Below are 26,053 nucleotides of genomic sequence, written 5' to 3'. Positions count from 1 at the left end.
CATCAGCAAAGTACTTATTGGTCAGTGCTTGCTTGGGCTTATATTGATGCTCCAGCAGGTGCTATGGCCTGCTTTTTTAGGTGTGATAATAGTCCAGACCTTTTGATTTCACAAAAATGAAATCTATAATATACTTACTTATAGGGGTTTTGAGCCAGCCCTCTTCATCTATTGGACTCTTGTGTCATTCACAGTTTTCTTCTGCCCACTACATGATACTGCACGAGGCAGAAGGCTAGCCCACTTAGGCCACTGGCTAACTCCACTGTGAGTGATGGCATTCTTTCGCTTTGTAAGGAGCACATCCACACATGAAGTAGTAATCTTCAGTGCCAGGGACTACTAAGGCAAGTTGTGCATTTTGAGACCAAAGAATAGCTTTAATGTTAGTCATTTTTTTTTAAGATTGATAAAGTCCGGCCAGCCTCCCCAACGCTGGACCTATTAGCCTTGCCAATGCTTGTTGTGTGTTGCTGCTTATTTTATCTGCTATTCTTTCCAGTCTGTAAATAGAAGCCTTTTCCCATTTGAAAGAGTTATCTCTAATCGGGCATGAGTTTGTGTAGTGTTTACTTTTTCATACTAAATATGAGTCTCTAACCCCTGCCACCTCCAAGTTTAAGCGCTGACTGCTCGGCCTTGCTACCCAGAAAGAGCCAAACACCTAAAAGTGAGGGCTACGGATCAGAGCGCCATAGCACTGGTGGCCTCTGGACACCAGTGGTATCCGAAAGCAACCCCAACGCATGCTGCCCCTCAGCGCTGACTGCTGCAGATCGAGACGGAAAGGAGGCCTTTGGACCCCAATCCCCGTGGCCTACCACTAGCCACAGCTAACGCGGCCTCAGGCACTACATCTCCTTTTTCGTGACGGGTTTATTGGCGGAATCTGAATGTCTGCAGTCGTTCAACTGGACAGCACTGACCCTGAAAGCCGAGCTATGTAGCAGAAAAAACAGACACTTTTGTAACAGTTTCGTTTGAAAGGACACTCGCCGAGGAATCTGCCCCTTGCAGTACACTCGTGACCAAAGGGTTATCCATCACAATCGTTACATCCTGAGGCTCGTGTCTTTGAAACACATCAGAGAGGCAAGTACATTGTTGTTTTAATGACTGTTTGCCTAAACTGCAGCCCCTCCCGCTGCACCTGGAGCATTACAGAGAGGACTATGTCCCTGCTCAGCATTTCAGTGCACTTAAAATTTTCTATCGTAATTCATGTTAACACATCTGTAGTGCCAACGTGCGCAAGAATAACATTAGTATTTGTATGTCCGCAGTGGAAGGCGACAGTGACCTTTGGTTTTCTTTAGTGATTCTCATTTTTACTGGTTGTTCACGTTATCTAATGTGTAAATAATTAGCTCTACATTTTTCTAAATTAAAAAAAAACCCTGACTCGATATTGATCTTTTGGCCACGTTATTGGCTTATGTCATATGTTTGAGTTACTCATCCCTCATACTCAGTCTTGCTTTCTAGCCACTCTTGAGAACTGCCCAGTAACCACCGACTGTCCCAGAACCTGGAAGCTAAACTCTTCCTCTCAAGCGGTTTGGCTGAACGTTTCAGACTTAAGGAGATACATAGCCAGCAAACCGTCCAACTATTAGACAGTAGAGGTCAGTAAACCTTAAACAACCCAACATCTGAAAGAGTGGCAGTGTGGAACCAAGAACTGTAGGAGTTTGGAATGTTAGACAGCCATGGTCGACCGCAGCAGAATATCTTTAGATAGCAGAGAGAGCTTTTAGCCAGTGTCTCGTCTGATGGCTCAACCATCACCCAGATCTGACCTCTCTGGTGATGGACAGAACCTTGACATCCATCCTTGCAGCTGACTGAGGTGAGGGAGGGAACTGATGCTCTGGAGCTCATAACACTCCATTCTGATACATGTCAGACAAAGGCTTCAGAGAGTGCTTAGCAGAGGGTGTTTGAGAGGGAGAAATACTGGCTTGAGAAGAAGCTGAATGTGATCCAGGAAAAAAAAAAAACAGTGATTGAGATGGGAGGAACATGACAGGGAGCCCGAACAAAAGAGGCTTGACCAAGGAAAGATGACGCTTGATTTCAAGTGGGAGTTAGAGGAGTAATGCTCAGCTAATAATCTACAGCTTAAGATGCTGAATTTTAAGACTACTAAAATCACCCCTGCAGCAGTAATAAACCCCACACCAAAGAATAGCAACCCCCATCTTTCAAAGCAACGTACTACCAGTGCTCTTAAGTTGAACATGTAGGTATGGATTTGCTTGTTTGATTTGGCCTGTAATATGCAGAAATTAATGCTGAAAAGCAGCTCCTTAACTGAACAGCCTGCCTTTTAGTAATAACAAGGCAATCATCAAAGAAAATATAAAATGTATTCTTGAATTTGTGATACTGTGGCCATTCTTTCATCTACTACTAAACACTATCTGCCCCTTTATCTCAAAGGTTCCTGCTTTCTCCCTTCCTGGTGGCTTTGTCATCTTTCTCTGCTCTGTCTTTGCTGTTTGTTTTTTCTTTTCTTGTGCTCAGTAAATATCTGATGGTGCTGGTCCCCTACAATAAGTGTTGGTGGCCCACACTGGCAACCACCAGCACAAATTAAGCACTGGCCATAGAGCTGTGCCACGTCCAAACCACTACTTTGATAATATGAAGGTTGCAGAATGCTTTGTGAAAAAACATATAAGCACTGTATTCGAAAAGGTTTTGAATGACTCAGTGAAAGGAAAGGAAAGATCTGCTGAGAGGGTATCCGAAATATTTAATATTTTAATCAGTGGAGTAATATTTGGGTGTTGGCCCTGTGGAGTTGACATCTCTTTTGGACTGCCAGGACAGTGAGCCATCACTGTGAACACTGGCACGTGGATAGCTAGACATCGTAGAACAGACGTGCAACAGAGGGATCTCAGCAAGTGAAAGTCCATGGAGACAAAGGCCAACAACAACCAGAAGACACCCCACAGCAATTCACAGGATCCCTTGCAAGCTGAGAATCCAAAGGGGAATATGTTTTTGTCAGAAAGGCTCTTAGCCTGGTCAAGGCCAGAAAGTCTCCCAAACCAAGAGTTGGTTGCTACTTTTGTGGACAGAAGTGCCTCATGAAGAGAAGCAATTTTAGGTGTAGGATGACTTGATCACCCAACCCTTGAGGGAGTGCTGGCATTTAAATGTGTCTGGTAGACACATCGAAGTCTGTGCCCAAAGATCCTTTCCAGGACCTCAGATTTCCTGAAGAGACAGTATGTAGATGATGCATACCTAACATGCCTTGGAGATGTGGTAGCCAATTAGATCAATTGATCCACCAAACATTTTTCCAGTGGCCCATGAAGTTCAGTTCCTCACAAAAGGCCCACATTTTAAGTACCATGTTGCAGATGTGTGTGTGTGTGTGTGTATATATATATATATATATATAAATATCTGTGGGCAGCAGATCCCGGAAAGCCCAGATGAGGTCATGGGTAATCCTTAACAATGACTGTCTGTTGGTATGCGACCCTTTAGATTGAAGTCCATCGGCCTGCTGTGTTGCAGGGGAAGTGTGGCTTGCCTATAGAGCAGATTTTGGACCTCGAGTGCCTGTCAGAGCAAGAAGAGTTGTAAGCTTACAGGAGTCTCCGAACTGCTGAATTTGTAAAAGCTTGTATATGGTGTCAGATTTGGGTGGGCCCCTGCACAACTATGGTCTGAAAACAGGATGTACGAAATACAAGTTGAAGAACGGGCAGCTGTACTGCGAGGCATCTAATGAGGAACCTGGAGCCTGGGAGAGGATGCTCATCCTTCATGGCCACCAGACCATCATAACACTACCCGTGGAGGTTATATTAGTAGGGCACGTCGGATCAAGCAGACCACGGAGTTTCTGTTTGCTCCTTTCAGATGGTCTGCGGTATGTGTGAAACTGTAACATCTGTATGTCGTGCCCGACTTTTCAAAAGAGTGCAAGTCCAGATGGCATACAAAGGCCCCTGGGTTTTCTACTGTTTGAGAGGATAGGTATCCAGTTGATGTTCTCTCGACTCTCCAGCTGCGCCTTGGTGGTTTTCATTCCCTGTAGTGGGTGTGTAGAACAGCTGATCATGTAGTAATAGTGATCATCAGATTGCCCTTAAGACCTACAAAAATACTAACTATGAGAACAGTAAAGATAATGCAAATACCAAGCACTAGCAAAGCCAACAGGTTGGCCTTTAGTAAACGTTAAGCTTTTTTGTTAATTTTCGTTTCTTGTAAAGCTTTTCAATGTGCAAAAAGTGAAAAATATAAAAATATGGGAGTGGCCTAGGCACACCAGTCCTATCAGTGACATCCGTTTTTTCAGGCGGCTGTGCAAATGTGATCAGGTACAGTGCTGTCACTCATTGTGCAAGATCGCCCATAGATCAAGAGGACTTACCCAGTGTTATGCCTGCTTCAGACTGAGAGGAGACAAAATTAAAGGAATGCCAAGAATGCAGAACTCTTAGTAGTAGATTTATTAAGGCGCTTCCTGAGGTTCGTACAGGGAAAGAATAAAGTGCCATTTTAATATTCAAGTATTTTACTTGGGTTAAGCAAAAAAGGCTGAACATTTTAATTGACAGAAGCAGTTTGTGATATTACTTAATAAAATCAAAACACAAAGAAATGGGCTGGCAAAATCCCTTGTTGAAACCGTTTTCATCCGATTAACAAGTCATTCTGTGTTAAAAAATATGTTAACATCTTGGATTCTTTAAGCGGGCCGAAAGACTAGTCATTCATATAAATTATATACATTATCTACAGTTTGTGCTAGAAGCTCTTTGGTTGGCCCTGCACAGTTCTCTAACAAATCCTTCACCAAGCTAGCTGGCAGAGGCCAATTAATTCCAACACGATGCTTGCGAAAGTACGTGTGACCTGACCACATGTACCCACAGCCTCCTTGTAAAGGAGCATTCTCGATTCATGCTGCGCACAAATCGATGCAGTATCACCGGCAATATGCTATAAGAGGCCAACTTCAAACAGGGAAGCAGAGACTTTCAGATGCTGAAATGGCTAGGTATTATTTGCATAACGACTCAAATACATCCAGGGTTCGTTTGATCTCCCGAATTTGTTTTGCCAAAGAATGAATTGGCTGCATGGACCGATCCAACTCCTCACAACGAGCCATCAGGGTATACATGCCTTTAATGCTCATGTCCACCGACTCGCCAAGACTGTCCACTGAATCTCTGTATGTCTGGATATAGCCAACACTCAGAGCAGTCATATTCTGAATGGTACAATTTAAGCTCTTCATCATTTGATCCACTTTGTGAGAGACATCTTGCGTGAGCCTTTCCAGGTCCTTCAGCACGTCCGGGTCAATGGAAGGGATATCTGCTTTGTGCCTCTGTAGGCCTGGGCTTCGGATGGAGTTGTCAGCGTCCAGCCCCCGCAGCACCCCGTGCAGCACGCTCAGCCGGATCCGCAGCTGCAGGTTGTTGGCCGTGAAATGGGTGAGCGGCCCCTCCTGGCTGACGGTGCCCTCCAGCTCCAGGGCGCTGGAGATGGTGGCCCTGCGGCCGGGCTCGGCCTTGCCCTGGCCGGCGGCGCAGGCCCGGCTGATGCCGTCCAGGCTCTGGCTGTCCTGCAGCCTCCCCAGGCCAAGGCGCGGGCCTGCAGGGACCCCGTTCACCTCGGGCCCCCTGGAGCCGCCGCTCCCGCTGCAGATGCGCACCTCGGCCATGACGTGCTGCGGGGGCCCAGAGGGCTCCATGGGGTCACTGCCGCCCCCGGCCAGGAAAGCAGAGAGGCCGCGGCGCCTCCCCATGGACCGACCCGGCGGAGCAGCGCTTCCTGCCAAGCTACGCTGGCGAGGCCTCAGAGGGAAAGAATAAAGTGAACGTTTATGCCAAATGCAGCAACACAAGTGCACTTCTGAAAATAATCCCAGCAGTAGAATAATAATGATTATAGAAACAAAGAAAATACACTACCTGAACCATGGATTATATATATATATATACACACACATATAGTGACTATATATTCATGCACAATGCAAAGCTATAAATAAGAATTAAAAATGCGTCACCGTGGGGCTTGACAGCGACATCATCCCTCTGTTTGCCATCATCAGACCTGTTTCTGACAACCTAAGTTCTGAGCAAGGCGTCCCTCCTCACATGAGCTCTGTCCATTCAGCTGTGAAGCTCCCAGTACCTTATGTACTTTAAACAAACTGGAGATGAGAATTCTAGAAACTTCCCTTCCCATTCGCTAAATTGTTGTTCAAACGCTGGCCGTACTAGGTCAGTGTTGAAAGAGCACGCGTAGAGATTGGCCACATCCAAAGGTGCGCTCCCAAGACCAAACTGTTCCCTGCCATACCATAAACATTTTCTAGTACATCCTTATCTCTCCCTCACTCCCACATGTTATGTCCCTGCCCTTGGTGAGAAAGAGAGGAGCGAAAAACATGATGCATAAGTTGTGCGCGGAAAAATACTTGACGGTGTGTGAAGCTAAGCTAATCACAAAATGGAGTCAGTGGTCATGATGGAGCTGGTCGTTAAAAACCAACAGCATTACACCCACACTGTATGCTGTGGTGGGCAGAATCAAAACATGAGTGACACTAGAACAGACCAATGGCTGAAGGGGGTTGATGCAAGGCTCTGACATGTATTTAAAATATGTATGTATGCCACATACACTCTTCAAGAAGCAGCTCATTAAAGTGATAAAAGAAATATGTTTTGGTAGGGACAAACATAACTTCAGCAAAAGAAGCCATGCATGGCCTATTATGAACATGTACACACGATGTCAAGTGCAGAGATACCTGGCTGAACCCTTCAAAGCGTATTAGAAAACAGACTAAAGCAGCTTCATCTAGACTATTTGCCTTCTCCTGACTTTGAGCCCAAATGGGTTCAGAGGCCTGCTTCGCTCATACCACTGGAACATTCTGGTGCACCTCTTATGCACCGGTCCATATTAATATACAGAGCACAGACATCTATTACAGCGCATTTTCATTCAATATGGTATCCACACATGCCATCATCTTTTGCCTGCGAGGAAAGCATCCACAGGCAGTAACCAGATTTGTCAAATATATGGCTGTCGCAGACAGGCTGCTAGCGAGGAACTGATCCAAAAGACTCACTATCCTCAAGGATAACTGGCAGCAGCCATCACATCATATCTATAGCTTGTCCTTTGCTATCCTCTCAGTTGAAGGTCGGAATATACACTGGCGGGAACTGTTCTTCAATTATGAATTAAACTTTTCTTCTAGCACCTTAAATAACCTTAAAATGCATGAAATATTTAGTTGCCAGAACTGCTGCTTAATAATAAAATTTAGGTTTTTGTAATTTATTTTAGATATTTTGCATTTTAGACGTTCTAAGATATTATGTGATACATTTTCTAGTTTGTATGAAGCTTTAACTAACTACAGGGCATAAATCTGTCAGTCTGCTTTGATTTTATATAACTGTTTTAATGCATTTGGCTTTAATTTAACAGTAATAGAATTTACATATGTATGTATATTATGAATTTTGGGAGAACATGGGGCTGCCGGGACAACTGAAGCTGTCTAGAGGTTAGACCTAAAAATTGTATTCACTGTTTAGTAGCACACCAAACACTGAATTGCAGTTTGGTCAGTAAAAATAGGTGTTGTCATTAAACAGTTTAGTGGGCCTTATTTTACCAAAGATGGGTACGATTCTGTGCTCTAAAAACTATAAACATGCATGAATGATTTCTATGGGAGCTTTGTACAGGGCCAGATAAGTTGCTTTGTATAAAGTACGATTCATTGCAATCAGGTGGTGCGTTAACCCACCAAACAGTCTTACTGGCACTGGAACCTGTGAAGTGCAGGCTACATACAGAGCTTTGAGACAGAAGCACAGAGCTGCTTAGCTGTGTAACAGAGAATGAAGCTTCTGATCTGCAGGTTATAAACTGGTTCAGCTGCAGACACAATAAACAGCTGACCTTAATTACGTGGATTGGAATCTGTGACTTACAGGTGCACGCACATACACATCTGCCACAGATGCCTTAACCGCCTGAGCTACATTCCTCGGGTCGGAACCCGCTGGTTATATACACATCCCTTCAGAAGGCAGATTAACAGTCTGTAGTGTGTTACTGGGATCGAACCTGTAACCTTCAGGCAACACATAGATTTCAGAAACAGATACAGAGCCCCATTTGTTATTCTGCATGCCGAATAAACTTTTTTTTTTTTTTTTTAATTTCTAGACCGATGCGTCTCATATGTCTTCTGGGGCTGATGAAACACTTATTTGACGACTAAAGAATACAAAATTTTACAGCTTTGCAACAAGAATTTTAGGTTCTATTAAGGACACAAAAAGTGAGGATTATGCTTCTCAATCCTTACTACTCATAAACAACAGACAATGAAAAAACTGTAAAAACAGTAAACACACTATAAACACTGAGGCGTTGAACCACGCCTCTATCATAACCCACCAATAGTAGTCCATTAAAGCCTACAAAATAGACAAGCACCATCTTGACTTCCTCTTTCTTTGTAAGGTATTCCATAAAAACTCTTTTAATCAGTTCAAACCAAACAAATTCAGGTTTCCAGCTCCATTGACAACAGACTCAGAAGACTTCTCGTCTGAACATAATCTGTTCCTTCCACTGTGGAGCATCAAGTCCATGAAGTTCACGTCTGCTTAGCACCTGAATCTAAAATAAAAGAAAATATGAATCAGTTCAGCATCAACAGACTAAAACAAGGGAGGGTGAAATACAACTACAGTTTCATGTATTTGAACAATCAAATTCTAATACATCAATCATCCCGGGTGGGATAATCCTCGCCTCCGTATCTTTAATAGAATCTAAAATTCTTGTCGCAAAGCTAGAAAATGTTGTATTCTATGTCAGGACCAGAGGCTCAGATTATGCTGGTTCAAAGCTGATCCACAACTAAAGATGAAACATGCACAATAGGTTTACAGTAAAACATTTTAAACATGGAATCATTCAACCAATCAGCTGCACGAACAATATCTTCCAACCTAGAGCCCCAAGAAAAAGCTTTTGAAGCCATGACTCCTCTGGTAGAATGTGCACCACATAGAGAAATGTCAATACCTGCCTCAGACATCACCCAACAAATCCAATGGGCTAAAGTAGCAGCTGACATAGGACGAAAAGGTTTTTGAATCGCAATCAGAAGAGGACCCAAAGGATAATTCCTATGATCAGAGGTACATTCTTCATACACTTTTAAACACTTGACCACACAAAGCTTAGTGTGTGTTAAAGATGGATAATCAACAAATGTAGACATGCATTTAGTTCGCCTGGAAAGAAGAAAAGAAACTCCTGTAGGAGAAAACAACCTACCTGCTAGATCTAATGCTCTCACATCAGAGGCTCTGGGACATGAAATTAGACATAATAACATGGTCAATTTTGCCGATAATTGTTTCATAAATAAGAACTAATTGTCCGGTCAAGAATTCAAAAAGGATAATACTACATTCACGTCCCACAATTGCGAATATTGTGGTTTAGGAGGATTGGACACCCTGATGCCTTTGAGCAATTTACATACCAACGGATGTTGACCAATCGGTGTACCATCAATCCATTCATGTCCCGCCGAGATGGCTGACCTGAAATTATTTACCGACCTGTAACATAGACCAGATTCAGCACACTCAGACAAACAATTTAGAATATCTTTGAATTTGGATCCCACGGGATCCATCTCTCCTCGAAGGCACCAACCCACCCATTTCCTCCATGCCAAAGGATATCTCTTGCGAGTGGATGGCGACCAAACTTGTATAAAAGCTGCAGATGCAATTCCTTGCACTTTTCTATGTCTACTGATATCCTCCAAGCCATGATGGCCAATTGACCCGATAATAGGAGGGGATGAGAGGACCCTACTGGCTCCTGAAGGAGCGAGGGAAAGACTGGAAGAAGGAAAGGAGGAGCAATGGACAACTCCAGAAGAGATGGAAACCAAGGCTGACTCCACACAGGAGTGATGAGAATCAATAATGCCGACTGGCGTCTCGGAATCATGGCAAAAGGTGGAAAAGCGTAATTCATCTGACCTGCCCAGTTCTGCAGGAAAGCATCTGTTGTCAGGGCTAACGGATCCGGTCTACAACTGAAAGATTTTGGTAGTTGAAAGTTGAGGCGGGATGCAAACAGATCTATGTGACAAGGACCTAACAAAGACATGATCTTCTGGAAGATCTTTGAGTGAAGTTTCTAATCGCTGGAATCCCTCAGAAAACACTAGTTCCAATCTCCAACCAGATTCCCCTTCCCTGGAAGGAACTCTGCCACTACCATGATCTTCTGTGACAGGCAAAGATGCAAAAATTCCCTGGCAATGTTCACCAATAGGTGGAATCTGGTCCCTCCCAATCGGTTGAAATACCGGACTGTTGATACATTGACCATCTTCAAGAGGATGCAACAGTTGCTTCTGGCTGGTGATAGAGACCTGATGGCCAAGGAACACGCTAGAAGTTCCAGGCACTTTATGTTGAGATCTGACTCCTCTGAGGACCACCGACCACTTGTCGAAAAGGGTCTGCATCTCGCTCCCCAGCCCTAACAGGTGGCATTGGATTCTATCACTACCTCCGGAGAGGCACTGAAGATGGCTCTGCCATTCCAGGCCCCCATGTGAGAGAGCCACCAGTGGATTTCCTACTCTGCTTTGACCGATAAAGGGATCAGATGATCGTACAAAAGGCCTGTTGCAGATATTGGATCTTTAGTCTCTGAAGGGCACTGTAATGCAAGGGACCAAGAAAGACCGCTTGTATCGAGGAAGCGAGTAACCCCACATTCCAGGCCAGGGACCTCAAAGAAACCATCTAGGTTGGTCTTGGCTCTCTCTTGATCTACATCATTTTCTGTGATGGCAGAAGAAGCTTGATCCTTGGCTAAGAGAATAATATGTTCTAGGTAAATGTTCAAGCAAATTCCATTCTCGCGAAGGTGTTCCACCACAGGTTTTAGAAGTTTGGTGACTAGCCACAGGCTGATGACAGGACAAACAGGAGCATCAAATACTCGTACCATTTGTCTCTCCAGCGGAATTGAAGAAATTTCCTGTGAGAGGGAGAAATGGGTACTGTTAAAAAAGCGTCCTTTAGATCTAGATGGAGCATCCAATCCCTCTCTTGCAGGAGATCTCTCTAAAGGTGGATGCCTTCCATCTAGAAATGGCAGTAAAGCACAAAAGTAATGAAATCCCTGAGGCTGAGGACTATTCTCTGGCCGCCACCCTTCTTTTGTACTAGGAAAACATTGCTGCTGAAGCCTTTTGGATGGTGAGAAGTGATGGCGATAGCCTGCTTTTTAAAAGTTCTTGAATTTCAGAGTCGATAAAAGACTTGTCTTGTTGGGAAAAAAGGAGAGGAGGAAGGAAATTTGGTTGAAAGGGAATAGCAGTTAGCTCCATAGGATAACCTTGAACTGTATTTAACACCCAGGCATCTCAGGAAAGTTTGACCCAATTGTGAACAAAATGTTTTATTCTGCCCCCCAAGGGAAGAGAATGGATAGAGAGAGTGTAGTCAATGGCTTTATAACCTCTGTTGGAGCCACAGAACCCACGGGCACCTCTGCAAGGGTAGAAGCCTGCTTGATTTGGGTCTTGAGTAAAGCCTCTGCGTCTGGGGCCAGCTCCTCTTGTAGGACTTTGTTGATAACCCTGGCCGGCCGGTCGTCCTCGAAAACGACTGTTACTTCCAAAAAGAGTGTTGAACATCCTCTTAAGGGAAGTTTGCGATCTATCCAAAGAGGTGAACGTATTCACAAACTTCGCAATGTCTTTTACAAAGCGATTCCCAAACAACTGCCCCTCGGCAAGAGGGCCTTCTTCAGCAGATGCTAGATCAACAAGTTGTGAGTCAATGCGCAACAAAACAGATTTGCGACGTTCAGAAGCTAGGGCACAGTTTACATTGCCTAAGAAACAAATTGACTCTTTGGGTCCATCCGGCAAGCACATCTGGGTGAATGGCAGCCCCTGATTCCTTAGTCTGAAGAGTTAATTCCATATTTTTTTCCAGAGGACCTGACACATCCAGAAGCTTGTCCTGACATGCTTTAAGGGCTCTATCTATGCCTTTCTTAGAATCTTTATTATACTTTTTAGAAAGGTCACCATGGTGGCATCAATCTCAGGGGTGACAGCAGTTTTAGATCTGGACGGGGGCATTCAGATTTCAGTCTGGATCTCACTTCTTTTTAAAAGCCCTTTCTGAGAAGGGCTTGCATGTACTCAGCCACTGCTGGGGTCAGAGACCAATCAGAGGATCTGGGGTGCACTATTTCAGAAGGTTCAAAAGTGAAAGGGGAAGGAGTGGAGGGGGGAGGAGGAGCGCTTGCCTTTCTTAGTGCGTTTACAGGTTTTCCAGGATTCTTTGGAAGAAGAAGATTCAGAGTCTGAATCTGAGGAAGAGAGGGTGAAAGAGAACTAGATGGCTTGGAAGCAGCAACTGCTGTGTAAGTGTGTTCAGGAACGGTTGATAGGGACAATTTGGCCAGAGTACTGGAGTGGGGCCAATGTTGGTCAGGAGAAGGGGGAGGAGGTGGGGTGGTTAAATCCCCAGGGTGTGGCGAGGAGCTAGGGGACGGGTCAGTTCGTCTAGACGTTTGGGAAGGGTATGAAGAGCTGATGAAAGTGCTTTGTTCACAGACTTTTGGACAGAGGAGTCAATCACTTGTTCAATACATGTTTTGAAATAATAATCTTCATCCTCATAAGGGCCATAATACTCCAGACCTTTCTCATATGCCTTGTAATCAGACATGATAGTCGCGCTCTACCACAAATAAAAATCCCAAAAGGAATCAAGGGTATGTGAACTTGAATAGAAAAGGCATAAGGGAAAGCAATAACTTCACTTAGACCCACCTCTAACTATTACAGCGTTAGCCTTCCTTTGGCCTGGGGCGTCGAACACAGGCAGAATTGAAAAGTTCCAAAAATTAATAAAATCTATCAGATAAAGTACAGATAAAAAAAAAAAAAAAACGTTTTCCCTTTAATCGTTGGAACGCTGATCCGGTCAATCGGCATGTTGGTTGATGGCAACCCCCGTTATTGCAGCCTGGGGTGAGGCATTGATCCGCGTGCACACAGGGATGAGCAGCCGAGTGGGAGAAAGCGGCCCGGCTGGCCCTCCCAGAACCAGCGCACATAGTCCAATTGGGCTACGTTGCGTGGCCTCACTCTATTAGGGGCGGGACAGGGACAGGCCAGGCTCTGCCGGGCCGCGTTCGGACCCAGAGGAGCAAGGCGGATCGGAACGAACAAGAGAAGTGGGAGGAGCCTGCTTATACTTGAAAAAGGAAAAGAAAACTTAAAGTAAAGAAAACAAATTAAATGGCAATTTAAGAAGACGCAACACGCACCTTAGGGAGAGCACAAAGCCAAACAAAGAGGTTGCAAAAGAAGTGCGGGGACTCGCCAAATAAAAAAACCTTTATGGTAAAAGCAACTATATACACTGCCAATAACGTTATATAATAGGGTTTCAAAAAACAAAATAGGGAGGCACTTATCTTGACTGTGGAGCAGCAAAGAAACAGGAAGTCAAAATGGTGCCAGTCTATTTTGTAGGCTTTACGGGACTACCATTGGTGGATTATGTAGAGGTGTGGTTCAAAGCCTCCGTGTTTATAGTGTGTTTACTGTTTTACAGTTGTTTCATTGGCTACTGTTTATGAGTAGTAAAGATTGGGAAGCATAATCGGCTCCGGTCCTGACACAGAATCCTATGTATTATTCTGGGCGGTGGATGAGTCTTATTTTTTTTCTATGGGCATTATTATTATTCAAGGTTGATTCATTTATTTAAAACGCCAGCCTGACCAATCTGTTGGTTTTTCAGATTATTATGGGTTCATTTTAAATGTAAGAAGCTGTTGAGACAAGCTTTTAATTTGGAAGCAGCGTGTCTTACTTTTACTTTGGAAGCAGACGAGACACGTTTTTATTTTGGAAACAGTTAAGTCATATTCTTACCTTGAAAAAATAAGTACTCTTTTTGGAAGAAGAGTCTCGTGTTTCTGTTGGATCCGGTGAGCCTCGTGTTTTGTCTTGGGAACAGTGAAGCCGTATTTCTTCTATTTTAGAGACTTGCAATTCCTAGTTGTAATCTGGATGAGTCCATTTATCATTACGACTGGGTGGTTAATTCCATTTGAATCCGACGAATACCACTTTTAGTCTGGATATAGGCGAGTACAGGGGAGCGAGGTTAATTTCCCACATTTAGACCTCATAAAACGTTTCGTTTTCTTTGTCCCGTTACACAGTTCCTTCTAGTCTTTACCGTTTCTGGTATAAATGCTGAACTCATTGGCGCTATAACGATGCGCTGGGACCGAGGGGGACTATTACTGGTGGTGGGAGGAAGAGTGCGGTGGTTATCTTCTCATAGATGACTGTTTGGGGCTGCTTATGGGGTGGTTGCCACCTTTTGCCAGTCGCCTTCTGGGGAGGTTGTCTCGTTTTAGCAGCATGCTTGAGTGGCCTTGTGGGTTAGTTATTACCGCTCTTGGATGTGCTGTAGCGGGTTAGTTAGCCTGGTTATCACTTCTTAGCAGTGTGCTTGGGCAGCTGGTGGGTGGTCCTCATTGGGGCACTGGCGGGCTTGCTGTCAGACACCTCTGTCATGTGCTGAACAGGGGTGGTGGAGTAATTGTTGTCTTTTAGCGCTGTACAGAAGGTGGCTTTGGGGAAGGTCCACATTTTGGCGGTGCTAGAGCTGATGGGGTCGTTGTCATATTAGGGGTCTCCTTTAGAGGTATGGCGAGGGGCTTTGCCGGTTTTTGGTCATGCGCTGGGAATGGCAGTGTGGTTGTTTTCACTTCTTAGTGATGTGCTGGGAGGGCCGGACGAGTGGTTATTGAAAGTTAGCTGATTGCTTGCTTTGGCTGGCTGTAGTGGTGCTCGGGAGGGTTGGCATGGTGGTTGTCACCCATCATGTGATAAAGAAGGGGGAGGGGGGCGGTTGTCACCTCTTATTGATGTACTTAGGACGGTGGCGAAGTGCTCGTCACCTCTTAACAGTGTTCTAGGGATAGTTGCAGTGCTTACTTTGAGCAGGGGGTTTCCGGTGCGGGACACCGGCCCTTATTTTTGAGAGCCGGCACTTATTGGTCTACCTCAAGCATTTACTGCGAGCCAAAGACACATGTGGGAAAGATGGAGGAAGAGAAAAAAGAAAAGGCGGCACAAAGAGAGAAAGCTGCAAGAGCGAGCTGAAGGGGCAGGGAGTGGCTGTAAATTGATTGAAGAGGCCCGGCATGGTTTCAGGATTACACTACCCTCAGTATTCTGTGTTCGCATAGTTAATTGCAGAAGCCGCGTTCCAGAGGAGCGCTTTGGGCACCGGCACGTTTTTCTTTACAAATGATGCACTGGATGGTTGGTTGTAATGGTCGTCACTCCTTAGCGGTGTGCTAGAGGCGGCAAGCCGGGGTGTTTGTCACTTGTCAGTAACATGCTGGTCGGTGTGACGTAGTGGCTGTCGCCTCTCAGTGGTGTGCCGGAGAGGGCTATCTGAGGCGGTTATTGCATCTTTAACAGTGAACCGGACAAGTCTTAGCAGCCCGGAGTGAAGGGCTTTATCGGGTCGTCTCATATATGCTGACGGCTGGCCGGAGTGATGCTGGTGGGCGCGTTGTCACCCCTCAGTGACGCGCCGGTGGTGCTTGCTCATTCATATGCGGCAGGCGCGTGCCTGTCATCTATCTCACTGCACGTGACACCTGGAGTAATTTGTTTCATCTGAAGCTGTTGGGAATGGGGGAGAGGGTGTTGCTCCCCTGCTGTTGATTCCGCACCCCTTATCTAAAATCCTCCCTTCTTTCATTCGTAAATCGATCTTCGCCCACCCGCCCCTCTAACTACTTCCACCCTGTCCTGTCGCTAAATGCGCCTCGCTGCCCCCGCCCGGCTACTCTTGACCGTCTAGCCCCCTTACCGCCACCCGCCTCGGACCCCTCCGAACCTCTACCTCCACCCTCAGCCCCTCAGATGCCCCCGATCTGTGATTCTCCGCGCCCGGAGGGAGGAGGGGGCGGAGAGGAAGAGGAGGAGGCAAGGAAGGGAAGTGGGAGGAAGCTCAGAGAGCGAGCGAGCGAGAGACCAGCCTCCACATTGGAAAACACGCCAAGGATCTGCACGGCGCCTTTTCCATTCCTTAATCGCCCTCCCTGTCCCAGCACTCAACAGGGCCTGCGGAGGGGACCCTGAATCCAAAGATCCATCCCTTATTCCATGGATCTCGAGAATTGCGATACGAGCCCGCCGCACCGGACCACCAGCCGCTGGTAAACACAGGGCCTGAGGCAGACTGAGTCCCCCTACTGTAAACCCCACCCCATCTTCTGGCACACGAACACGCCTCAGACCCCCCCACCTCCTTCTCCTCAATGCCTGTCTGACAGCCGCCGACTCCACCCCTGCAGGTAAACACTGGGCCCCGTAGGGCCCTGTGAGGATCCTTTCCAAAAAAAAAAAAAAAATACTTGCCTTCTCAATCAACAAGAGTTCACAAGACAGGCTCGCATATTTCCCTTGACAAGATCCTTCCATAAGACCTGCCAGTGGTGCCACGCTATGGTCTATTAATAACACATCACCAATAAATCATTCCTCAGGACCATCCAACAAGACAGTGCATATTCCCTTCCACACCCCATTCTACTCGATGACCCCAAGAGATCCTCGTTAGGGCCTACACACAACACCATTCCACTCTATAACTTTTCAGCATCACTGAACAAGACAGAGCCACGAATTCCCTTTAGTAGGCTTTTGAAAGATTCATCCAACAGGCCCCAATTAGGACCAGCCGGTAACAGCCCTCCAGAAAGTCACTCAGACATTTCCAGAGATTGCCTTCATTATATCATTCAACGTGATCCATCCCATCTTCTCCTATTGGAGCCAATATACAACACCCCTCTAACACCTCAACAGGTCTGTTCAACAAGACCTCTCAGATGGACGCCCTGGCACGATCCTATCAGTAGACCTATGACAAGACGCCAGCACTAGCCCATCACAACAGCCCATTACAAGACTGTCCAACAACACTCCCTACAGTAGACATTCCTGGTGAAATGATGACCAACAAGTCTCCAAATAGACAATTGACTAGACTGATGGATACGACTGCCCAACAGCATTTCATCCATTAGATCCTTGACAAATTAATCATCAGGCCCTTCTACTGTGGACCCCTAACAAGACCACTAGGTGGATGCGTCAGTAGACTGGTTAGCAACGTTGAGCAGGAGGACCTCTTAAGAAGGAACCAGCAAGATTGGTCAAAAAGAAGTCCAGAGCGCCCCCCTCCCAACAAAATGGTGACAGCCTTTTCCACAACCCCCCAGTCGTAGTCTCTTGACAAAGACTGATGAACGTGTTACAAAGGAATAGATGCCTAACAAGCCTGACTGGCATTATCAGTTATCAAGACATTCCTTGACAATACTGATCGAGAACATATCCTCAAATGTACCCCCTCCCCACTAACGACTGGAACATTTGAGAGATAAGGCCCTCTCCTGCGAACCTTAAAGGCCAATGGACAAATAGAGCCCTTCCAAGACTTATTGATAAGACTCCTCCAATAACCCCCGACAACCATTTGATCTGCTAGGTTTATGCAGATCCCTGGCACAAAACTCTGCCAGTGCAGACCTACACGACCCCTTATCGGAGGACATTGACAAGACTATACAAGACTCTTTCATCAGACTAAAGAGACCCTTTAACAAGATCTCCCCAGTTGACCTCTCAATAGATTTCCCACAGAACTATTTTGTCACAATATTAATCAGACTCCTCCAATCAATCTCTCAATGAGACCGATCGAGAATACCTATCCAACAGACCTCCTCCAGTCTGCCAGTGAACCCGTGACATCCAACTGACGCTTCAGCTAACCCGATCGACGAGACGCAGAGGAAACCCGTCGACAGGACCCAGCCGCACAATCTGTCCGCGTCAGAAGACGGAGCCGGTTGCAAGAAAAGCCCCCACCGGTAAAACACACTGGGCCGGCCTCTGGGTGTGTGCGTTTCCCCAAATCCCACCCCTTCTGGCACCAGAACCAACCCCGCCAAACCCAGCGATTGGAAAAGCAGGCGCCAGCGCCGAATCTTCACCGGGGAGCCCCGGGCCGCGCTCCCCTCCCCCTCGACGCCTCCATTGCACCCGGGCACGGTCCGCGCCCCCTGACATGGATTAAGCTCTGTCGGCATCGGGACGCGCGGGTAAACACTGCCTTGGGCTGCACCCCGCACCGAGGAATGGAGTGAGCGGCGGCGGAGGGCCACCGCGCACTGGTCGGAGGGGCCGGGGGCACCGGCGGCGGCAGGGGGCGGCAGGGGGCGCCCTCCCGCCGGCGCGTCTCCCCATCGGTCTGCTTTGAAGGGAGCCCGAGACGATGGCGGGGCGCCGAGCTGGCTGAGGGCTGCCGGAGGGGAGCGGTGAGTATCGGAGCCCGGGATTGTGGCGACGTTCGTTGTGGGGCCGAGGGTGCGCCTCTAAGAGCATGCATGCTTCTGAGGCGTCTGGGGGGAGCCTGCTTGGGTGTGTTACAGGGGTCTCTTCTGCCGTAGGCGTGTTTGCTCACCCGTCAGTATGTGTGTGGGAGACTTTGTGTGTCACGTGTTTGTGCGTGAACTGTGACTCCAAGTGTCCGGTTATTTATAGAGCGCGCGGTAGACGCATTTGGCCTGTTTCTAAGCGCTCGTGGTTTTCAGGAGACATAAGGCACAGGGAGGTCAACGCATTTCGCCAGGATCACAAATCGTCTAACGGGAAATCCAGGATTACACTGTTTTTTATTTATTTATTTATTTATTTTTGGAAACAATTACCAATTTAGTTACTTAACTATATACCTTGCATGTGAGAAGGCGGTCTGTATGAAAATTATGTTGATGGGCTTTATGGTTGTGTGGGCGGCTGTGCATGGATTTGGGATTGTTTTTGATAAGTGAGTCTGTGTGAGGAATTGGGGACATCTAGGGGCTATTTGTGTGTTTTAGACTAGGCTCTGGGTGACATGGATTTAAGTGTTCTAAATGTGCGCATTAGGTGCTCGTGGACCCTTGTATGTATCTTGGGCTGTGCGTAGGGCACTTCTATTATATCTACATGTTTGTGAGTTGGGCCCGGATCGTCGACCTCAGTGGCTTCCTTTGCATGATGCTATTTTGTTAGCGGGTACTTTTAGACGCGTGCCTGTTCTTTCGAGAGACGTGTGTGTGTGTTCGAAATAGGACCGCGTAGGAGATTAGTCTTAAAGGAAGAAGCCGCTCTGGGCACACGCACGGTCGGACTGGGACAGAAAATAGGCCCTGGCAACAAAATAAAAGCGGCCCCTATAGTGATTTATAAATCTAAAAAAAGTAGCCCATGTTTGCAAATTGAGGCAGTTTTGAACTTGTAAAGACACACTGTATACGTTTCTTGCGATGTGGAAGACAGCATGGGTTTGAGCTTGCTGGAGGCAATGTTTGTTTTTAATATCCGGGAAATCAACAATAAAAACCGTCCCAGCAGACCATAAAACAGACTCCCAAACAGCCAAAACTCTAGCCCACACACTCACCTATCAGACTTGCCCATCGGCTGCCTGATTGCCCTCCAGGCCAGTCAGACCCTGGTGATATGTGGGCATGTACACACGACATCGGCCTGTTTGAACGGAGCTTGCCACTGAAATATACGTGCAAATACTCTCTATCTCAAAGTACTTATTTGTTAGAGGGAAGTCCTGGTGATCTCCTGTTAAAAGAATTGCAGCTATTCTGAGAAGTGCTGATTCTCTCCCTTTGCAAAGTTTAATACATTTATACACTTTTTTAACTGCCACTTTATATCACTGCATGGATGTGTGTCTGTCTGAAATGTGAGCCCATATGTGCAAAAAGATCTGCGTAGAAAGCAGGACTTGTGTATGTGTTGTATGTTGTGTGCTTATCTGTCAAACAATGTAAAAGGTTTGCATTTCATATACGAAACATAGATGGTGGCGTGTGCCTAGCGATGTTCTGGTTTTGTATAGGTATCTGATGCACAGGAATTGTGGTATGTTTGATGAAAGTCTCGTATGTGAGACAAGGGTTTGTGAAAATTGAGTTGAGAGCTGATGTTCCGTAGCATGAGTGAGAAACACGGGTCAGTGATTTTTAAGTAGTGTGTCTGAGTGTGAGGCTTGAGTCATTGGTTTACAATGGCCCGTAAGTCTGACACTTTGATCTGCATGCTTCTGTGAAATAAGTGTGCTTGTGGGTAGGTTGTTTGAGTCTGATAAAGCCTTTATGCCCAGCATGAATCAGTGGTTTACAATGGCCTGCGTGTGTGCTTTCAATTTCTGAGTCTGTTTGTAATATAGGTGTGGGAGATCGTGATTTCTTTGTAACACTTTGCACTGTGTCTAATATATATAGGTATATGTAGGTGCTGAGTCTAGTTCACTGACCTATGGATTTGTGTGTAGGAGACGTGGGTCTGCGTGCATTTGTGAAACCTTTATTTCAGTCTGAGTTACCTGGCTGCATGTTTGACACGGGCCTGTTTTGTGGCACATGGCAGTTTGCTTGTGAGAACTGGATCAGTGAGAGACGTGGGCCTATGGTCTGGGTGTTTGTGTGTGTGTAAGACTTGGGTCAGTGATTTTTATGTATATGTACCACCTGTGTGTGTCTGTCTAGCAGGTCGGTATTAGAGGTCTTGGTTTCTGGCTTGTGGGTGTGTGCGGAGGCCTTTTGGTATGTGTGACACATGTCTCTGTAAGTGTGAATTAGTTCTTTATGTGGTGTACATTTTTTTTGTAGGTAGTATGTCTGTGTGATAAGTGGAGCTACATTAGGGAGATGGATCATCGTGTGGGACATGTGATCTATGCATAGCATATTGTCAACACATGGCTCTGCATATAGGACATATGAATCAGATGGGTTTGAATGCGAGATATGGGGGACACTCAGGTCTCTACAAATGACACGTAGTCCATCAGTATCAGACATGCTTGTGAGTTTGTATGCGGGACTAGTTGGTTTACATGCTTGGGCGTTTTGTGTCTGTGCATGCTACTATTTGGTGTGTGCTAGTAAGGGCAGATATCTGCGTTTCGGACTCATGATTTGTACATGTGGGAAGGTGAGTGTGGATTGGGCTAGTATTGTCTGCGCTTGACATGTGGTGCTGCTGAGTATCGGACGTTGGTCATTGTGTTTGACATTAAGGGCTCTGTGTTTGAGAGAGACACCTGTCTATGTGTATTTTTTTTATTGCCTGCCATTCTGAGACACCTGGTTGGGGATTCATGTTTGTGTGAATTGTGTGTGGCAGTTGGGCCTAAGTGTGTGGAGGACACAGGTTTTCAGGTACTGTGACATTGCATTCTGACCAGTGGTTCCAACTATGTCGTGGTTCTGTGTCTGTGACACGTGGTTTAGCATGTATTGGTTGTTCCCACGCACATTAGAGTCTCTGCAGGGTACATTAAATATGCGTCTGCTCTTGGGACAGGTGGCTCTTTTCCAGGGGCATGATTTGCACGTGTCACGTGGGTCTGCCTTTTTGGCAGCTAGATGTGTGTTTGTGGAAATGTGGGTCTGCACTAAGACTTGTGGGGCGATACATTTTCAACACAGGATGTGTATGTGTGGCTCTTGTCCATGTTTGTGTTTGTCATGAGTATTTATGTATAATGTGCAGGCCAGGTGTGTTGTATCTTGGTATAGTGTTTATATTCGACATATGGGACTATGCCTATTGTGTTGCATGCATGTTTGTGTGTGGCACATGGTCTGCATATATAGCACACAGTGGTCTCTAGGTGACTGAGACGCATGGGCTACATACTGGTGTAATGCAGGCCCATCTGTGATTGGCAAGTATGTGCGGTTCATCAGTCAGAATGTATATGGCTCAACATGTTTGCAGAACATGGGTTCTGTATGACACGGACTGGCACATGTGTATCGTGTTCAGGCACATGTGATACTAAATTCTCTGTTGCTTGTGAATTTGGATGCATCAGCATCATGTTATTTAGGCATGTGTGACATGCAGCTCTCATTGCATCATGTCAATGGCAGGATACCCTAGGATAGCACTGTGCTTTAGAAGCTCACTAACGAATCTGGTATTGGGTGCGGCTGTTTATGTGGAGAATGGGTTTAATTTTCTGTGTGGAATTTGTGTCTCAGCATATATTTGGAACAAAGGTCTGTGTGTGTGAGATACTTGGGTTTATGTGTTTCTGAGGAACGTTTGAGTATTTGTAGTTACATGCTTGTCTGCAACTTGTGATGGGAACATGGATCTGTGTGGGTGCCTGTATGTGTATTGAATTTAAAGATCTGTATAGTTTGCCACATTGCTCTGAGTGTGTGCAACATGTAGAGAAAGATGTTTCAGAGTTTGTGGGATCTAAAAAGGCAGGTAGAGAAAGGTAACAACTTGGTGGCACTGAGGAGAGACAGGTTATGAAAACAGGGTACTCAATGCATGTGGTTGGGTTTAGAACTGGTGAATCAGTAAGGTAGACTTAAGCTTCAGACTGAAGTGTGGTGCATTTCGGTGTTTGGACACTAAGTATCTCGGGGAGTTCTGTGATACATCAAGGTATCAGTGGGTCCATGTGTAGTACTTGTGTGGCTACCTGTTTATTGCGGGGCTGTGTTCCCGCGCCCCCTAGATATGCATGGGTTTGTGCAATGCAAATCTGTGGAACATAACGTGTGTGAGAGAAACAAATGGGTTTGTGGAGCATGGTTCTGTGTGGATGGGCATGTGAGCCTTTGTAAGTGGAAGGTAGGTCTGTTGTGTTGAAATTTATGGGTCTCTGTGTGTAAAGTGTGGGTCGGTGTTTGAGAAATATGGGTGTGATTGTGATGTGCATTTGTTGACCCTATGTGTGAAACGTGGATCAGTATCTGAAACGTCCTATGTGCGTGAATCATCAGTCCAGTGTGATGTAATCTGTCATTGGGCTTGTATGTATGTGGGAAATACGTGTCTACCCGTTTATGGAACACGTTTGTGTATACGAGGCACAAAAACATTTTTGTATGGTATTGCTCGCTAGATGTGACATGTGAGTCTCCCAAAACAGAGGAATCTGTATGTACCATATCGATTGGTTTGAAGTTTGACATCTAGCTCTGTGTGTGTATGTGGGTCTGTTCACAAGGCATCTTTGTCAGCATGGGACTGCGCAGTGCGAAACATGGATCTACTTGCAGGATATGCAAGAAAAAAGGTCAGTGACATTGTGGATGTTTGACTTGAAAGTCTATGCCTGTACAAGGATCGCATATGCCAGACCCTGGGTTGGTGTGCGTTTGTACAGTTTATATTGCATGCAGTATTGTGTGTGTGTCCGGCACTTGGGTATGGATAAGTTTGTTCTTGTGAGTAAATGGTAACAGGAATCTTGTTTTAAAACGTGTGTGTGTATATATGTGTGTGTGTGTGTGTATATATATATGTGTGTGGTATTTGAATCTACATGTTTAGCAGCTTGGTTTTGGTGTGTTTGAGGCACATGGGTTCGAGTGTGTGTGGCACATGGGCATTTTGTGTGTGTGTGTTTGGTACATGGATCTTGATGTATATGTTGTGGAACGTGGGTATGTTCGTGTTGCAGTGTGGTCTGTGCAAATGACACATGGATGTGACTGCATGTGTAACAGTAGTCTTCTAGTGAGACATAAAGATCTGGAAGTGTTTGGCTCATGAAACAGGACATGTCATGTTTACTGACGTCTGGCTTGAAAACCTGCTGGTTTGTGTTACCTGAGTTTGTCTTGTTGGATATATAGTTCAGTTCTCAGATGTACTGTATTTAGATCTGATAAGCGACATGTGGGTCTGCATACTTTGCCCACTTTAGGCTTTTGTGTGTGTCTCTGAGTTTGAGCCAGACTTTTGAGTCTTTACATGCAGGGATGTTAGGCCTATGTGAGTGATGTAGTTCTAGCTGTGGAATGACAATTTGATCTGCAAAGCTGGTACTGGATTGTGCATGTGTTGCAAGTGGGTATACATGCATGTGACATCGTTCTGTGATCAATCTATTTGTGCATCGTATGTCTGGCAAGCCTGTGTATAAAATGCGTCTTCTGGTTGTGTATGAAATGGTGGGTCTGCGTGGGTGTGAAATTCGGGGTATGAGGGTTTTTACATGTATATGTGTGACACGTTGGTCTGCATGTGTGGCATGTGGGTCTTTACAAGTGCTGGGCATGGGTGGGCTAGTCTGTGATGTGCGCCTCTGTGAGATTTCGGTCTGAGGCACGCATTTTGACATGATTCTGTGGTCCAGTCGATGTATGAAGTTCAAGTGTTGGGTGGGAGGTGTGGGCTTGTATGTGTAAAGTATGGCTCAGTGTAGGTGCAACATGGGTGTTACGTAATGTGATGTGTATTTTTTAAGTGTGGCTTGTGGACCTTTTGTGTGAAACGTGGGTCGGTTTGTGATGTGCACATCTGTAAGATTTGTTAGTCGGTGTGTGACATAGAACATGTGGGTTTGCATTTGTGTGGTAGAAGGGTGTAGGTTTGTGTGAAATATGTGCCTGTCTGCCTGTGGACACCATTTTGTGCGTGTGAGGTAATAAATCGGTCTGTGTATGACAGCTCTTATTATGTATGACCTATGTGTGTGCCTAAGATAGAGAAATCACTGTGTGGCAACCGTGTTGGTTTGTGAGTTTGACATATACCCATCTTTTATACGCAGGTCTGTTAGTGAGGCATTTGGGTCTTCATGGAGATTGGTATGCGTTGCACAATGTGAAGCATGGATTATAATACAGGACCATTGCTTGTGCAAGAATCACGTGGGTCAGTATGTGTAAGGCACCTGGTTGGCATACATTTGTACTGTCTCTTGTGTGGCATGTAGGACTGCATATTTGGCACAAGGGTCTAGTTGTGGGTGCAGGACAGAGATCCGGCTGTGAGTGGGGCATGTGGGCCTGCATATGTGCAGAATACAGGCCTAAATTTGTTTGATACATGGACTTCGTTGTATATTGTGTGTATGGTACATGAATCTACATGTTCAATAGAGAGACGTTGTGTGTCCAGCATGCAGTCCTGGGTGTGTGTGGCATATGGGTCTGTGGGGAACACAAGCCTGCGTATGTGATGTTTAGATGGGTGCTTGGTACATTAACCTTTGTGTGTATGTGGGGTTCAAGGATTAGGGTGTTGTGGAACATGAGTCTATGTTTATATGTTGCAAATGACACATGGATCTGTGTGTGTGGCATAGGTGACAGTCCGGTTTGTATGTGGCAAATAAAGGGCACATGTTTTGCACCTATCTGCAGCTGATTGACTTGAAAGCGACAGGTGTGTACTACAGGTGTTTTTCAGCATGTGGCAAGTGGTTCTCGGATTTGTAGCATGCCTGTGGGGCTGCATGATTTCCTGACATGGGGTTTTAGTGTCTGACTGTCGGTTGTAAGCAAATCTGTGGCACTGAAATGTGCAATTGTAGCATGTGGATCTATAAGCAGGTGACACCTTGTTCTGAGTTTCTCTTACAGGTCTGTCGGTGCAAAATGTGGTGTCTGCTTGTTTATGAAATGTGGGGTCTGCTGGTGTATTACATTTGATGTCGGCCTGTGTATTGAATGTGACGCCTGTCTTTGTATGAAATGTAGCGTTGGCCTGTGTATGAAACATGGCGACTGTGTTATTGTTACATGTGATATATATTTTCAATCGTTCTTGAATTTTCATTTAAGAGCAGAGCAAGTGTCGGAAAATGATCATAAATACATATGAATTTCCATACTTATCAAGCAGATAGTCTTAACAACTTGAACAATCCCCACCACCCCAACTAGCTCTTGTGTAAGCCTTACAGGCATTAAGTATTACAGAACTGAGAAAATCCAGCAATATAACATCCAAGATGTACGTAACTACTTGTGGATATGAGTGTGAGTGACATGAGACCAATGTACCACATTGTTACATGTGTGATATGTG

At 45.7% G+C, this 26,053-nt stretch overlaps 2 protein-coding genes across 4 annotated transcripts in view; one reads left to right on the top strand and one right to left on the bottom strand.

Annotated features, from left to right (window-relative positions):
* Positions 1–4,476: 4,476 nt before the first annotated feature.
* Positions 4,477–26,053, bottom strand: part of LOC138292544 (BLOC-1-related complex subunit 6-like) — a 92,509-nt gene continuing 70,932 nt past the window's right edge. The window contains exons 1-2 of one of the 2 annotated variants that reach the window (XM_069231215.1): positions 14,033–16,059; positions 4,477–8,703 (exon numbers count right to left, since the gene is read on the bottom strand). In XM_069231215.1, coding sequence (XP_069087316.1) covers positions 5,036–5,788 — 753 coding nt within the window. In that variant the 5' untranslated portion in view covers positions 5,789–8,703; positions 14,033–16,059 and the 3' untranslated portion in view covers positions 4,477–5,035. Of the gene's footprint in view, positions 8,704–14,032; positions 16,060–26,053 lie in introns of those variants that run through there. The other variant, XM_069231216.1, reaches the window with a different exon arrangement.
* Positions 16,113–26,053, top strand: part of TCF20 (transcription factor 20) — a 169,819-nt gene continuing 159,878 nt past the window's right edge. The window contains exon 1 of one of the 2 annotated variants that reach the window (XM_069231214.1): positions 16,113–18,069. The gene's annotated coding sequence lies outside the window, so the exon portion shown is untranslated. Of the gene's footprint in view, positions 18,517–26,053 lie in introns of both variants that reach the window. The other variant, XM_069231209.1, reaches the window with a different exon arrangement.

The sequence above is a fragment of the Pleurodeles waltl genome, chromosome 4_2 (genome assembly GCF_031143425.1).
Source record: "Pleurodeles waltl isolate 20211129_DDA chromosome 4_2, aPleWal1.hap1.20221129, whole genome shotgun sequence".
Lineage (NCBI taxonomy): Eukaryota > Metazoa > Chordata > Amphibia > Caudata > Salamandridae > Pleurodeles > Pleurodeles waltl.
Note: the sequence above shows the minus strand (reverse complement) of the source record. Positions and strands in the feature narration are given on the sequence as shown.